The 13,618-nt window shown below is 32.0% G+C and overlaps 1 protein-coding gene across 1 annotated transcript; it reads right to left on the bottom strand.

Annotated features, from left to right (window-relative positions):
- Positions 1-312: 312 nt before the first annotated feature.
- On the bottom strand, positions 313-12,017 carry LOC128180142 (uncharacterized). Its single transcript, XM_052848062.1, has 8 exons — positions 11,930-12,017; positions 11,449-11,685; positions 10,199-10,333; positions 7,664-7,867; positions 6,491-6,546; positions 5,423-5,560; positions 5,189-5,293; positions 313-1,359 (listed from the first exon to the last, which is right to left on the bottom strand). The coding sequence occupies exons 1-7, from the start codon at positions 11,999-12,001 to the stop codon at positions 5,263-5,265; spliced, it is 873 nt and encodes a 290-aa protein (XP_052704022.1). The 5' UTR covers positions 12,002-12,017; the 3' UTR covers positions 313-1,359; positions 5,189-5,262.
- Positions 12,018-13,618: the final 1,601 nt, after the last annotated feature.

Below are 13,618 nucleotides of genomic sequence, written 5' to 3'. Positions count from 1 at the left end.
GTGCAAACTCCTCTATCAGAAAGCAACCGACCGTAACTTTCCGGTAAATATAACCGTGGCAGTTGTGAGGTGACCAACGTTGGATGCAATATGGCGACCAAAGGGTTTTATGATTTCATGTCACCAATGAATTGTGCATGTAAGCACAAAAAAAGAAAATATTTATTGGCATTCAATGTTGAACCAGGGTCGCCTGGGCATAAGTCCACTCTTATATTCCCTACGGCACTGGGACCTTCGCTTCAGAACTTTGACGCATGAAATCTGGAAAATGCGTCAATAGATATTAAAACAAAATACATATTCTGCATACGTTTAAGCATCTTTATTGCAAAATAACAGAAACATATTGGAAAACAAGACAGAAATTAATGCGTTTTTGTTTCCTTCCGGTGACGACCGCTAGTGATATATGCAAAGAGCACTACGGCTAAACACTGTTTACCATCAGTGACAATTTGAAAGATCTGTCTTAGTTTAAACTTTTTGAGGAAAATTGTGAACAAGCAAAATCATCAAATATTATTTTCTGTCTGAAGTGATGATAAAAAATAGGACGATAAGTTTGTGTGTTGGAGAATGTAGCGGAACATTTTCAATTATTAAAAGGCAAGAAAATTCAATTGTTTAGTTGCTTCAAAGGTAATACAATATCTCATTTTACGAAAAAGAATATCATAAGCCAATGAATATGATTAAAATATGCATTCGTTGTGGATTTTAATATTGCAAATCTGAAACGAACAAATATATCTGTACTGTGTCTGTAACTTAAGGTATAGTGCATGAAATAGTGAAAAGTTAACTAATCTACATAGTGTACAAACAAAATAATAGAACTTAACTTGGGAGTAGGGTAGAGTGCCTTAAACACTTAAAATTTGCCTAATCTACATAATGTACACATGAAATGTTGTGAATATTTTTTGTAAGTCAGTCCAATTTTTTTTTTTTGTGATGTAACAGTTTTTATAAATCATATTTCTGTACAAGTCTCAATATTGCAGTTAATAAATATAATATAAATAAATGGAAACATATTATCTTTGGTCCTAATATTTAAAAAAATTGAGTTTATAGGTTTTAAAAAACAGCATGCTTACATGATATTTTTTTTTCAAGTATTTGTTCAACATATTTAAGGGAAATGAAAAAAAAAACACTTGCTACATAATTGTCTTTTTTTGTTGGACACCGTCTTATCTTTTAAAGGCAATGCCTACTGTAAGAATAAGACTGGATGGCACAATTCATGAAGTTAAAGTAAAATGCTGTTTCTGCCAGCAATAAAATGAAATCATAACATCTATATCTAATTAACGTTCAGTAACTGGCATCAGTGATTCTTCCTGGATTTCACTGTAAAAGAAAATAAAGAGGAATTAGATATTGAAAAAATTTGTGTCATTAAAGCTGGATGGTTAAAGAAAGGATGGATTATTTCTCTTATCTCTTTCACTACTGCCATATTACTTTATGGTTTCTATCATCACTGTCATCACTACACACTGTTTATATGAAGCCGAGAGTACTAATCATACTTCACCCCATTAAGGTGGAAAAACACACCTGGAAAAAGTCACTTAAAATAACTGAATTTTTTTTAATAATTAAAGACATACTGATAAATAAACTATACAAATGTCAAATAAGGGATAAATTTGCAGTTTGGGGATAAAAAATGAATATCTGAAATAATTATTCCAGTAAGTAACAACAAAAGCCCCTGTTGGATTCGAACTCAGGATGTAAGGATCACAAGTCCGACACTTTATCCACGCAGCTATGGAGTAAGTTAAATGTTGCAGTCAATAAAATCCTTTTAATAAAATGAAATGTCATTTTGATCAGCGGTCAGCCATTTTGTGATGATGTGTTATTCCACCTTAAAGTACAGTGTATTTCATCTGAACATGTTAAATTACAGAGAATGATTTGTAGAAATATAAACAAAAATATTGACATGATGCACAAAACTGGTAAGAAATGTCCAATGCAAAAGGAAACAAATTAACTGAAATTCAGACACATATATATTAAAACTCATTGATCAAACTGTTTTACTATCACACATACCACACTCTGTTGAAGATCGTGCATTGAAAGCATGGAATATAGAAAATGGAGTGGTATTTCTAAAAACTGATAAAACAGTGTTTCATTTTTACTTTCTTAGATCTACTATCACTTATCTTATATGTTGGAATTACTACAGTTGTGGTGTACAACATGACTTAAAGTTGTATTAACTCTGTATGAATGACAGATGTGTTTAATTAGCACACTAAGTAGGGCACGAGAACATGTATGTGTGCAAGATTATATGGATACATTGGGAATTTCATTAAAAAATATACGCTTTTTTTCAAAGTTTAATTTTGAAGTCTAAACCTTAATCTGAGACTCCTCCGACTTGTATACTGCATTTGATATTTGATGCATGAAATCATTCATTCAAGAAAATGGAGCAATGGGGTTCAAAAGTCGGAGGAATCTCAGATTATCTATACCTAAGCTCCAGGGGCCAAAAATTTTAAACTTTTCATAGTAAGAGACCTGCAGGCCTTTAATGGTCAATATCTTAAAATATTCACAATGCAGACAAAACCTCTTTTCTGTAGTATACAATGCACAGGATAAAAAAGTAGAATTTCTAAAATACAACAAATATTCAATTTATAAATCAATATTGTGAAGTGATAATTTTAAAATTATGAATTTCAGGATGAATTTAAAATTGTTAATGGTTGACAGCAATGATCTTAAATTAAAATACATGTTCAACATATGGTCATAGTTATTGATCCTGCCTTAGGGCCTGAAACCCTGTTGTGGGGAACATAAATTTCACAATTAGGGTAGATGTTTTTAATATGGACCTTATGACCATGTATTAAGTTTTACACAAGTATTTATGGGCGTAGAGATATCAATTTTAGGGCCATACTGGCCTCGTCCTAGTGCCTGATCATATGACCCAGCAGCCATCACGGGCACAAATTTCAGAAATTTAGGGAGTGAAGTTTATGGACATCATTACCATAGATTTAGTTTTTCTGAATTATATCTGGGAATGGAGAAGATTTTTTTTTTCAATATTTAAAACATTTTTTTCAATATGCTTTATTGGCCTCACCAAAGGGCCTATACCTGTACCATGAATTTTACAATTTATGGAGAGGACTTCATAACGATGAATTCAGTTTTAAACAATCATATATGGGAATAAAAAAAAAGATTAATAGAAACTAAATCCATTTTTAGCCGGGCTCTGCTGTAAGCAGAGTCCTGGCTATAGGCAGGCAAATCGTCAATGTTACTATAAATAGCACAAGTAAACAAAAAAACAAACAGCGTCAAGGTAAAGCTTCCGCTATACCAAATAGTTACACAAAGAGCCACGTTTTGTCAAAAGTGTTGGCATTTTGTTTCTTTTTTTTAAATTTCGAATGAATTGTCTATCTTTTTTAGTTTTCTTATTAATAACGTGTTTTTAAAACATTACTATGCATTTTGGACACATACAATGCGCATGAATTTCCATGAACTACTTTGCTGCGCGATGAAGAAATGGGGATTGAATATATAATGCTTGTTGCAAAATTCAAGGCAGCAACTATTGAACTTTTTAACTTCTACTAGACAGACATATTTTTTGTTTATAGCCACTTACAAAATTTGGTTGCTCTCTGATGCTTTGCCGACATTAAAAGCATGAGAGACAGACAGAGAGAGAGAGAGAGAGATTTTCAGTCTTGACTACACAATATGCTTAAAGACACACCAAAAGAGCCCAGCTTTCAGTACTTCGGTACTTTGATTACAAAATGGCCATATTGACCCCACTGTAGGGTCTGAACCTCTGATCCCGGGGCCATGATTTTCACAATATCGGTAGAGGGCTTCATGGAATTCATAACATAGTTTTTAGCTTTAACCCAACAAGTGTAGAGGTAGAGAAAAATTTTATAATTTGGTCTTTTCTGGCATATTTAATTGAAAAATTAAAATCAATATTGTCAGATTTTCACTGTAAATACATATCTATAACAGTAATACATTTACAAAAATATGTATCTGATATTTTCTTTTAAATTTAATTGATTTAAAGAAAAACCAACAAAATGTCAATAACCCCTCCCTTTGCAGTAAATGGAAATACTAGTAGCCAAGCAATGCTTTTCTGTTGATAAAACTTTCAATATTTTTCTAATTAGAGTCTTGACAGATGCAATTTTCCTCAATATTTCCTATGGCACAATGGAACTCCATATCAGAAATTTGATCCCATAGGACTATGATTTTCTTTGATGAGCTTGTTAAATTTCTAAACTCCCAAAACATTACCATAATCACCATACTATATAAAAATATGTAAAAAAGAAAATTTAACATTACAAACAATTCTAAAATTGCCAAAACACTACAATCATTTCAGTTATTTTGAATTCCATTTAAATTAATTCCCAATAGAGACACTTCATCAATTTTCTTGACTAATAAATTTAAATAACTTCTAAAAATAGTTGAACTGCTTTATTAATTATTTCCTTTTAATGATAGAAACTTTTGGTTTACATGAAACAGTTTTAAAATAGCCCCAAAACCATCACCCAATTTACAGATTATCATTTTCCCCTAAACACATGCTGCATCTGAGCCATGGCTCAGATAATGGCTCCTTTGGAACAAATGAATTCAGCCACCGTTGTCTTTGATGATCTTTTATGCTCCTAAGAACTTATCATTGACAAACAAAAACTTTGCATTGTCAGTTAATAGAATACTTATAAAAAATATTTTTCTTTATAAATTAATACATAAAGACAAACAACCTCCATCTGGATTTATTTACATAAATATATTTGAGAGTGTTTTAATACTATTAATTAATAAAATCTGTAAGGATTAGCTCCCTTACTTTTCAACATAAGTGTACAATATATAGAATAAGGAAAATAAAAAATGTCATAAAATCATTAAATCTTGTCTGATCTTAAAAAAATTGCAGGTGCACATCTTCAAATGGTGTTCAACTTATGTACAAATTTTCAAATTGTTCCATGCAGTAATAAAAATTCTATAGGGGGGACAAAGTTGGGTCTACAGACAGATGGACAGATGGACAGGGTAAAAACAATATACCCCCCTAAACTTTGTTTGCAGGGGTATAAAAATGTAAAGGTACCTGTTTTTGAATTATCCCTTTTACTTTGGTATCAAACCCTGTCAAAGGCTATTCTTTCATCTTTATCCCTTTTTTCAATCAAGATCCTCTCCTTGGATGTGAATGCTATTAAGAAGGAAGAAGATATGTATCAATTATCAACTCACTTAATGATGTTTAAGTAAATGTGCAGCTTTCAAAAATAGCCACTACTACATTATTGAATAGTGGGTAATCAGATCAATAAATGCATACATGCTGATGATACTTTTCCCTCTTACTGCAGCAGTGACTGTAACATCGGAACTGAAATCCCCAAGGGGAAATATTCTGTCCATCAAAGTTTGAGGAATGGTGAATAGTTGGTCATTGATGAGTACAGACAATTCATCACTGAAATAACCATATATGATTTTTTTCATAATATTATACAGTACTTTGATAATTATTTACATACAATGAGTATATTTAGAATAATGATATTCATTATTTAAAAATATGAAAGCTATTAAAATCATTTTTCCTACCAAATAATTTTGAAATGTGTTATGGTATGAAAAAAAATGATGTGGTAAAGTTCTATTAGCTAATGTCTGATATAATGTTGGAGAGAAAATTCTGAAATAAATATTCAATCTTTCAGATTATGGGAATATATTATCAAGTTTTACATATTCTCTTAAATGTAAAATTGTAGAGTAAATGAAAACAATCACAATTGGTAGTTTCTTCCCCATAATCTTGATATTTAAGTAGCTGCAGGTTTGTATCTTCCTGTCTAAGAGAACTGCAATTTACGGAGCACAAAAAATTGAGCAGAATGAACTGACAAACCTTATTTCCGAACACATTCTATACAAACATTTGATTCCATATAGTTCTTTGACATTTTACTACAAACAACATCACTTTACTTTTAAACTCCACCACCAGTCCCGTAAAAGAAGTGATGCAGTTTGTTTACATTTAGAAAGGGTGACTTTTGAGCTTGAGGTGAATTTAACATACTTCAATTTCCTAGGTCATTAGTGTATTTCAGAGAAAGTTTGAGGCAAGTAAAATACCAATATCATCAGTAAATTGAATGAAGAATTTAATGGTTTTATTTTTTCCACAGAATGTGTTTGGAAATAGGTTTAATCACTCCAAAACTAGCACAGTTTTTGTATGCCATTTATCTCAGTTTTTTACTATGAGGGGAACTGTACCTCCCAGCCAGGTAACTTCAAATTTTTTAAGACCATGAGTTACATTCCTGCAGCTGTAGATATTAAAGATGGTAGAATTTGATCAAATTTCAGTAACTACGTTCATATTACATACTCATCAAAGTTTGCTGCCTCCACAACACCTTTGATACTGGTTTGCTGATCAGAAACCTAAAATATCAAATTTAACATTTGTAATGGAACTGTATAAATTATTACCAAAATTCTTGGTTTTGAAAAATAAAAACAAGGTTGGTTTGCATGTGTTTTGCCACAAATGAATACAGTAAAACTTGTTGAATCCAGATGTTGTGCATTAGCATCTTGTGACATTATTCAATCCCATGAAATTTCTCTATCATTTTGTTTAAAAAATGGTGTGCAATCCGGATGCTGTATATTCTGTACACTGGCCGTGATGAAAAAAAACTGGTTGCTTATAATTAGTGAAAGTTATGTCCCGTAATGTGGCCACTTATCGATCAGTCTTATGAAGGATAGTTACTGGTCAATTATCAATTAATTTTCCTCTCGTAACTATTGATTTAAACAACTGTGAATATAAATCCAAAACTAACAACTCATTAATTCTTATTATAAATAAATACACATTTTTTTTTTAGCCAAAATTAGATCAAAAAGGTATTGCATATTATAGTTCACTCCAATTTCTTTTACAGACCATGATTGTGAATAGCCCACGAGAAAGACTGCCGATATCGTTTGTAATGCTTGTTGTATGGTTACACTTAATGCTCCATTTTTAATTAAATTCCCCTGTATTTGAATATTTATCAATTGTAACTGCATTAAAACAGTTTGTGCCATTATGTAATCAGCCATCTATATGAATCATGCAGTTGTCCCGTATCGGACATCTCGGGTTATTCGGGTTTTGGAAAAATTTTAAATTACAGTGATCTTATTAAAAAAAGTATTTTTGGTGTATTTATTCCATTAAGCAATTCTAATTTTTAAATAAAAAATGAAAATCAGCACTGTAATCATTATCAAAGATGTCTAATATATTTCAGAAGAATTTTAAGAATAGACGAGCAAGAGCTACTGCATTAAATGCTTTTATTAATTTGCAATAATGTCCTCCAAACCGGATGTTGGCTAATCCGGCATAATTTTTCAGAACTATCCTCCACTGGATTAGACAAGTTCTATTGTAATTCAATGTTCCATTCTACTTTTGCAAAATGTTAAAGATATATTATAATGTTTACAGTATCAAAAGAAATGTAAGAACAAATCAATGGTATCTAGAAGGTGTTGAGAATACCTGGATTGTTGTAGACATGGTTGTGTTCAACGAAACTTTGCTCATGTATACATCAACGCCAACGCATGTGATGATTACTGTCTCGTTTGCTGCATGAATCAGATTTGCCTTGTCACCCCATAGTTTTAATTCAATTTCTCCAGTTTCATCTGACAGACGTACTATTCTCCTTTTGGAGGCATTAGTTGTGAGCAAGTTGGAAATCTAGAAGCATTAAAGGGTGAAAGTATGTAAGTGATCATTGGTAATTAGGAATTATTTTTGGAGAGGAAGTTAGATTGTGGTAATTTTTGAGAAGGGGTCATCAATTATTGTGACAATTTTCATACAAATAAGAAAATAATTTGTTTGTAATTGTAAACAGATCTGTCTTTAAAAAAAACTCTCAAATGAATAAAACATTTGCATGGTGATATCTTTACAGAAATAAAAATTCAAGTACAAAATTTGTTTTCTCATTATGAAAAGTAAACTACTGTGGAATCATTAAAATCTAAGGTGGCTCAATTTTTGTGGTATTTGTGGGTAGGACAAAAATATATGGGAAATAAATCTACTAACTCTGACCCAGCATTGTATGGCAAAAGAATCGTCTAGGGGCTAAAGTCTAAACAATTATAAGAATCACTTGGCTAATTAGTTTTCATAAAAAAAAATTCTATATATTCCTATGTTAAACTTCGACCCTCCTTTGTGGCCCCACCCTACCCCTCATGGTGGTGGTGGGAGGGGGGGTCATGATTTTCACAACTTTGAATTTAAACTACCTGATGATGTTACTACACAAGTGTCAGCTTTCCTGGCTGATTAGTTTAATTGTGAGAAAATGATTTTTAAAGATTTATTCTATATATTTCTATGTAAACTTTGACGCGTCCATTGTGGCCCCACCCTACCCCTGGGTAGGTGATTTTGAAAACTTTGAATCTACATTACCTAATAATGCTTCCACACAAGTTTAAGTTTTCCTGGCTCCATGGTTCTTAAGAAGACTTTTGAAAATTTCTCAATTTTTTTTAATAATTCCTAAATAAATTATGTGAAAAAGCATGTGAAAAAAGGTGTGATCCTTAATCTTTACAACTGTGAATGCCCTTTGCCTTAGCGTGCGTTGTGCCAAGTTTGGTTAAAATTGTCCCAGTGGTTCTTAAGAAGATGTTGAAAATATGAAAAGTTTGCATACAGACAGACAGAAGGAGGGACAACAGACAAAATGTGATCAGAAAAGCTCGCTCGAGCTTTTAGCTAAGGTTAGCTGAAAACCAATCAAGTTATTAGATTCTTTGTTTGCTTGGGGAGTATCAGATGTGAAAAGTTGTGGTGTGAATAGGTTTTAGGGAGAAAATGGACTTTTGGTTGTTATGATGTGCTTTATATTTTGTTCAGGGCTTTTACATTTAAGGTAACTCAGTACCGCAAAATATTTTCTAAAATCAGCAGAAAATTACTTGATTATGATAGCTAGATCATAATGATAAAAAGTATTTAAGTCTAATAGGCAAAAAAATGTGCAATTTTAGATGAAGAAGTACAATTTTAAAAACTTAATTCAGTTAACATGAATAAAAGCTCCTGGCAGATTTGAACTCATGATCTTTGGTTCAGAAGCCCAGTACTTTAACCACTGAGCTACGACGATATACAATCCAACTGTATGATATAAACAGATTAACAAAACATTTAAATCACCACCTTGTGACGTAGTGTCTTAAAAAGTATAAAGTAGGTGTAGTGAGGTACCTTACCTTCAAATCATTCACTGTGATAATATCTAAGTTGATTGTATAAATAGTTTTTTACTTGGAATATGTAGGTTTCTTCACACTCAGGGATTTATCTAGCTATTTTATTTTACTACCCTTTTTATATTTAAGGGGGGAAATTTGAGTCGTATGTTCAATTTGAGCGCCAGGGGCGCTTTTTAAAATTTTTTTTTTTTAATATATGGAGCAAAAAATTTACGGTTATAAAAAAAATCATTAAATCAAAGGAAAGTTAATTCTTCTAAGGAACATATAGTAAATCAATTTTTGTACAGGACGACAATAATTCAATTTCGCTCCAATTAATGCTCCTTAACGGCCCTTTTCACACAAATTTGGCAAAAGAAATTTAAACACCATGATATTTTTGTCATTTTAGTAAAAAATAACATTTTCATTAAAAAAAATCTTATCATTAAAATTGCAGCTCATATTGCTTTAAAAAATATGTGGTTGGGACTTAAAAATCACTTCGACATATCCATTGTATTTGAGATATGGGTGTTCGAGATATCGAAGTTCAAGTGTATATATATATCTAAAATTTTATTTCAATATGTTCAACCTCTGCAAAGAAAATGAACGGAAACTGTTGGTGGACTGACAGACCGACAGACAAATGGACAACAGCAAAGCAATATGCCCTTCCTTCTTCAGATTAGGGCATAATAAAATACTTTTAATACCTTTGATAAGAAACTAAGAATGCAGTTTATGTGGCAAACTTTAAGAACTTAAGTGGGGCATAAAATTGGATATTTTTGTAACATACATGTTCCACTTGTGCCTTTAGAGAGACTCGCTGGCCTTTGTCTTTTGTCTTTATTGCAGCTATCTGCACTGGTTCAGGTTTTTTAAACATCTGAATAACCTCAGCTGACACTGGTGAATCAGAAGTGTTCAAGACCTGAAAAAGATGGTTAAGATATATAAGTAACTATATGTTTACATATTAAGTATGTTTTCAATTTATCTCAGTTAAAAAAAAATGCCACAAAATTCAACTCTAATCTTGTTTTCTCTTGATAATATGTTTAATACTGGTAATTTTGTATATTAAGATCTGTGATTGCAAGCAATAAAATACATAGTTATTAATGATAGATATCCCATACATGTTAACTGTTCCACTTTAAGCACAGGTCTGCTGCTTTTTAAGAGTCTCTTGCCTACTGCTTTTCTTCAAAATATGTTTGTTGTTTTGATAGATAAGCAATTTTGGCTAGGTATACAAAAAAGTTCGAACATTCTAATAGCTGCTTGACATGGGGATTAGGATTTGCTTACAGTGATATTTGTTATCATAAGGATGCAAATGTATACATGCATTACCAGTTCAGTCGAAATAAAATGGGGTTGAAATATTACAAATTGGTTAGCTTTAACAATTGAAACATAGAGAGCAGTTGTTATTTCAAGAAGATGAAAGGTGACATATATATATGAAAAATAAAATCTACCCACTTGCACCATTTTTTTTGCAAAAGATGCTTGGATAAGAATCTAATTGAATATATCATGTGGCCTCACCATAATTTTTCTATCTATCCCATAAATCTGCCTTTTATACTTACAAACTTAATTAGTTGTAGTATTACATGTACTATAAGCATTGAGTTTATTCAACAAAATGCTTGGCGTAGTGGGTAGTGGCTGCAGTGAATTCTAGGTAAAGGGTTTTGAGCCACCTGTATACCATTTTTTTTAACCTTTGAACTCAACCTGCATTAAACTCCATTATATCAATTAAAAGTCAATTTTTAATAACTTTCTTTTTATTTCATTTATAAAACTTGAAAGAAAAATCACATTTTTCTGAGGGAAAAATACATTGAGGGTGATGGTCAGAGAACATTAAACAACATGGTTCAATTTAAAACACTTCCTAAAATGTAATTTAAAATAAAATTACAATGTACTGAAGAAAGAGGAGGTATTCTATATCAATTTAAGAATACTCAGGATCAACCAAAAAATAATGAACAGAATAATTTAATGTTTAAAACATGAAACAATACTTACAGTCGAACTTTCTGCCAGACGGATGGATCCATCCTCCTTTTGGGAATATCCTTTTAATAAGACGAATTTGTTCAAATTTGATTGAATCTTAGGAATATGTTTTTCTGGTATTATCATTTCATGAAGAGAGTTATAATTGGAGGATTTTGCCAAACAGTTGGTGACTCCAAACCGTCTTCCTTCGAGAGTTTTCCTTTCTTCTGTCTCCTCCAATACAAAAACTTTTTGCATTGCCCCCTACAAAATAAACTTAATTGTATTATGCGCGGATCTCCAGGGTGGTCTGAGGGGTCGCCCCCCCCCCCCCCTAAACTTCATATTTCTTTAAATTACATTATAAAATTACCATAATATGCCTCGGATCCAAATAACCATCGCCCCCCCCCCCCCTCCCCCCGTGAAACAATTTTCTGGATCCGCGCATACGTATAGATAAAGCGTTTAGAATATATATTTCACAACCATGATAAAAGTAACTTACAGGAGATGTTGCCATTTTCTGTTTTTTGGGGCCAGATGCGTATTGTTCAGGTTGTTGGTCTGAATTCATCATTCCGTTCGCAGGTCCAAAAAGGGCGGGAATTTGTGATATGGTTAAGTCGTACTTCAGTAATTCTTATTTTGAGATTAAGAATTTAATCTATCGCGGACGGAATGTGGAAACGGCTGTTTATTGATATTAATTTCATGGATAAAACCCCGTAGATCTCTCTGTTTTGTTTGGTCCATACCGGTGGCTTAGTCAGTGGAATTTCCATATATGGAGAAATTAATTATATAGGTATATAAACTGAAGATAATAAAATTAAAAAAAAAATCTTTTTGCATTAATTATAAGATCTTTTAAAAAGTTTCTTATATAGTACATTCAGTGACAGGATAATGTATGGTGTTACAGATGGGTACGGAATGTTTCGCACCTAAACATGTTTCGCGCTGAGATGGTTCGCACCTATTCTGTTTCGCACTGAGATGGTTCGCACCGTGATGTTTCGCATCGAATACATTCTTAACACGAAATGATTAATGAAACGTCATGTACATGTAAATGTTAAGTTTATGTAGCAGGTGTCGGTAGAATAAACTTTGACATATTATGTAAACATAAATAGTAAAGTTCCTGAGATCAGCTCTGCACAAAAAAGGTTGTACAAGCTTATCATTTAAAAAAAAGATTGGTGAGCTAGCGCTGTAGCAATCATAAAACACAGAAGCAGATTTCTAAAACATTGGTTTAAATTTCTGAATCGATTATTTAACAATAGGAAGGCACAGTGGTGTGCTAGAATTGTGCTGGAGTGGGGTCTCACTTATTTGAAATTGTGAATCTAGAGTGGACTGCACATCGGCAATGACAAAACTCATTGGCTGTGCCTTAATCATAATGTATCTCCTTTAATTTCAATTTCGAGGTAAATTTTTTTCAGGAACCATTGGTACTGTTTTGTAGCAATCGTATCTTCTCGTGCCTTTCCGGCAAGCCCGAAGAAAATATCCGAAGTTAATTGTCTTCCGAACTTGAAGGAATTTAAGATAAAGCTAGCTACATGTTATTTATTATAATATTGAAAATATCTTTGCATTATAAGACCGAAGCTACTGTTACTTTTTGACATACACGATAAAACATAAAACTTCCCGTGAAGATGATAAAAAGAAATTAAAAATGGTACAGTTTATCTACAGTAGTACAGTATTCCCAGTACCCTCTACTACGGAGTCGAGCATAAGTATTCCAGTGAAAATTAAGGACTATCGTAGTTGCTAGCGCTCGAGAGCGCTAGCAAAAAATGTCCGATAAATTGGTATCGGAAGTAACGACAGGAAAAATGTACAAAAAAGTTTACATCAAGTCCCATCTTCTGTGAAATTTCTTATCTTATACTATCTTAAATTATAATGATACACATACTAATAAAGATAACGCATTATTGAGATTTAAAAACTACCGACAAACAACAGCCATGACCATCTTGGCTGCACATCATATTTTGATAGCCGATCAATGTAATTCTATTTTCAAAATCATTTTATCAAAATATAACACAATCTAATTGCATAGATTAACTAAACGCTGTAGATGGAATGTTATAATTATCTTAATATGTTCTTTTCTTATCAGCATTCGTTGTCTAGATATTTTTATTTACATAATCAATTAATAGTGTAT

This window comes from Crassostrea angulata, chromosome 1 (assembly GCF_025612915.1).
Source record: "Crassostrea angulata isolate pt1a10 chromosome 1, ASM2561291v2, whole genome shotgun sequence".
NCBI lineage: Eukaryota > Metazoa > Mollusca > Bivalvia > Ostreida > Ostreidae > Magallana > Magallana angulata.
Note: the sequence above shows the minus strand (reverse complement) of the source record. Positions and strands in the feature narration are given on the sequence as shown.

What these genes read in the sequence shown, in the direction of transcription:
- LOC128180142 (XM_052848062.1), bottom strand. Translation starts at nt 12,001, where the DNA reads ATGATGAATTCAGACCAACAACCTGAACAATACGCATCTGGCCCCAAA. An exon ending in AGAAAATGGCAACATCTCCT is followed by an intron (nt 11,686 to 11,929) that starts GTAAGTTACTTT and finishes TTTATTTTGTAG; the next exon opens with GGGGCAATGCAAAAAGTTTT. An exon ending in GGGAAAAGTATCATCAGCAT is followed by an intron (nt 5,294 to 5,422) that starts GTATGCATTTAT and finishes CCTTCTTAATAG; the next exon opens with CATTCACATCCAAGGAGAGG.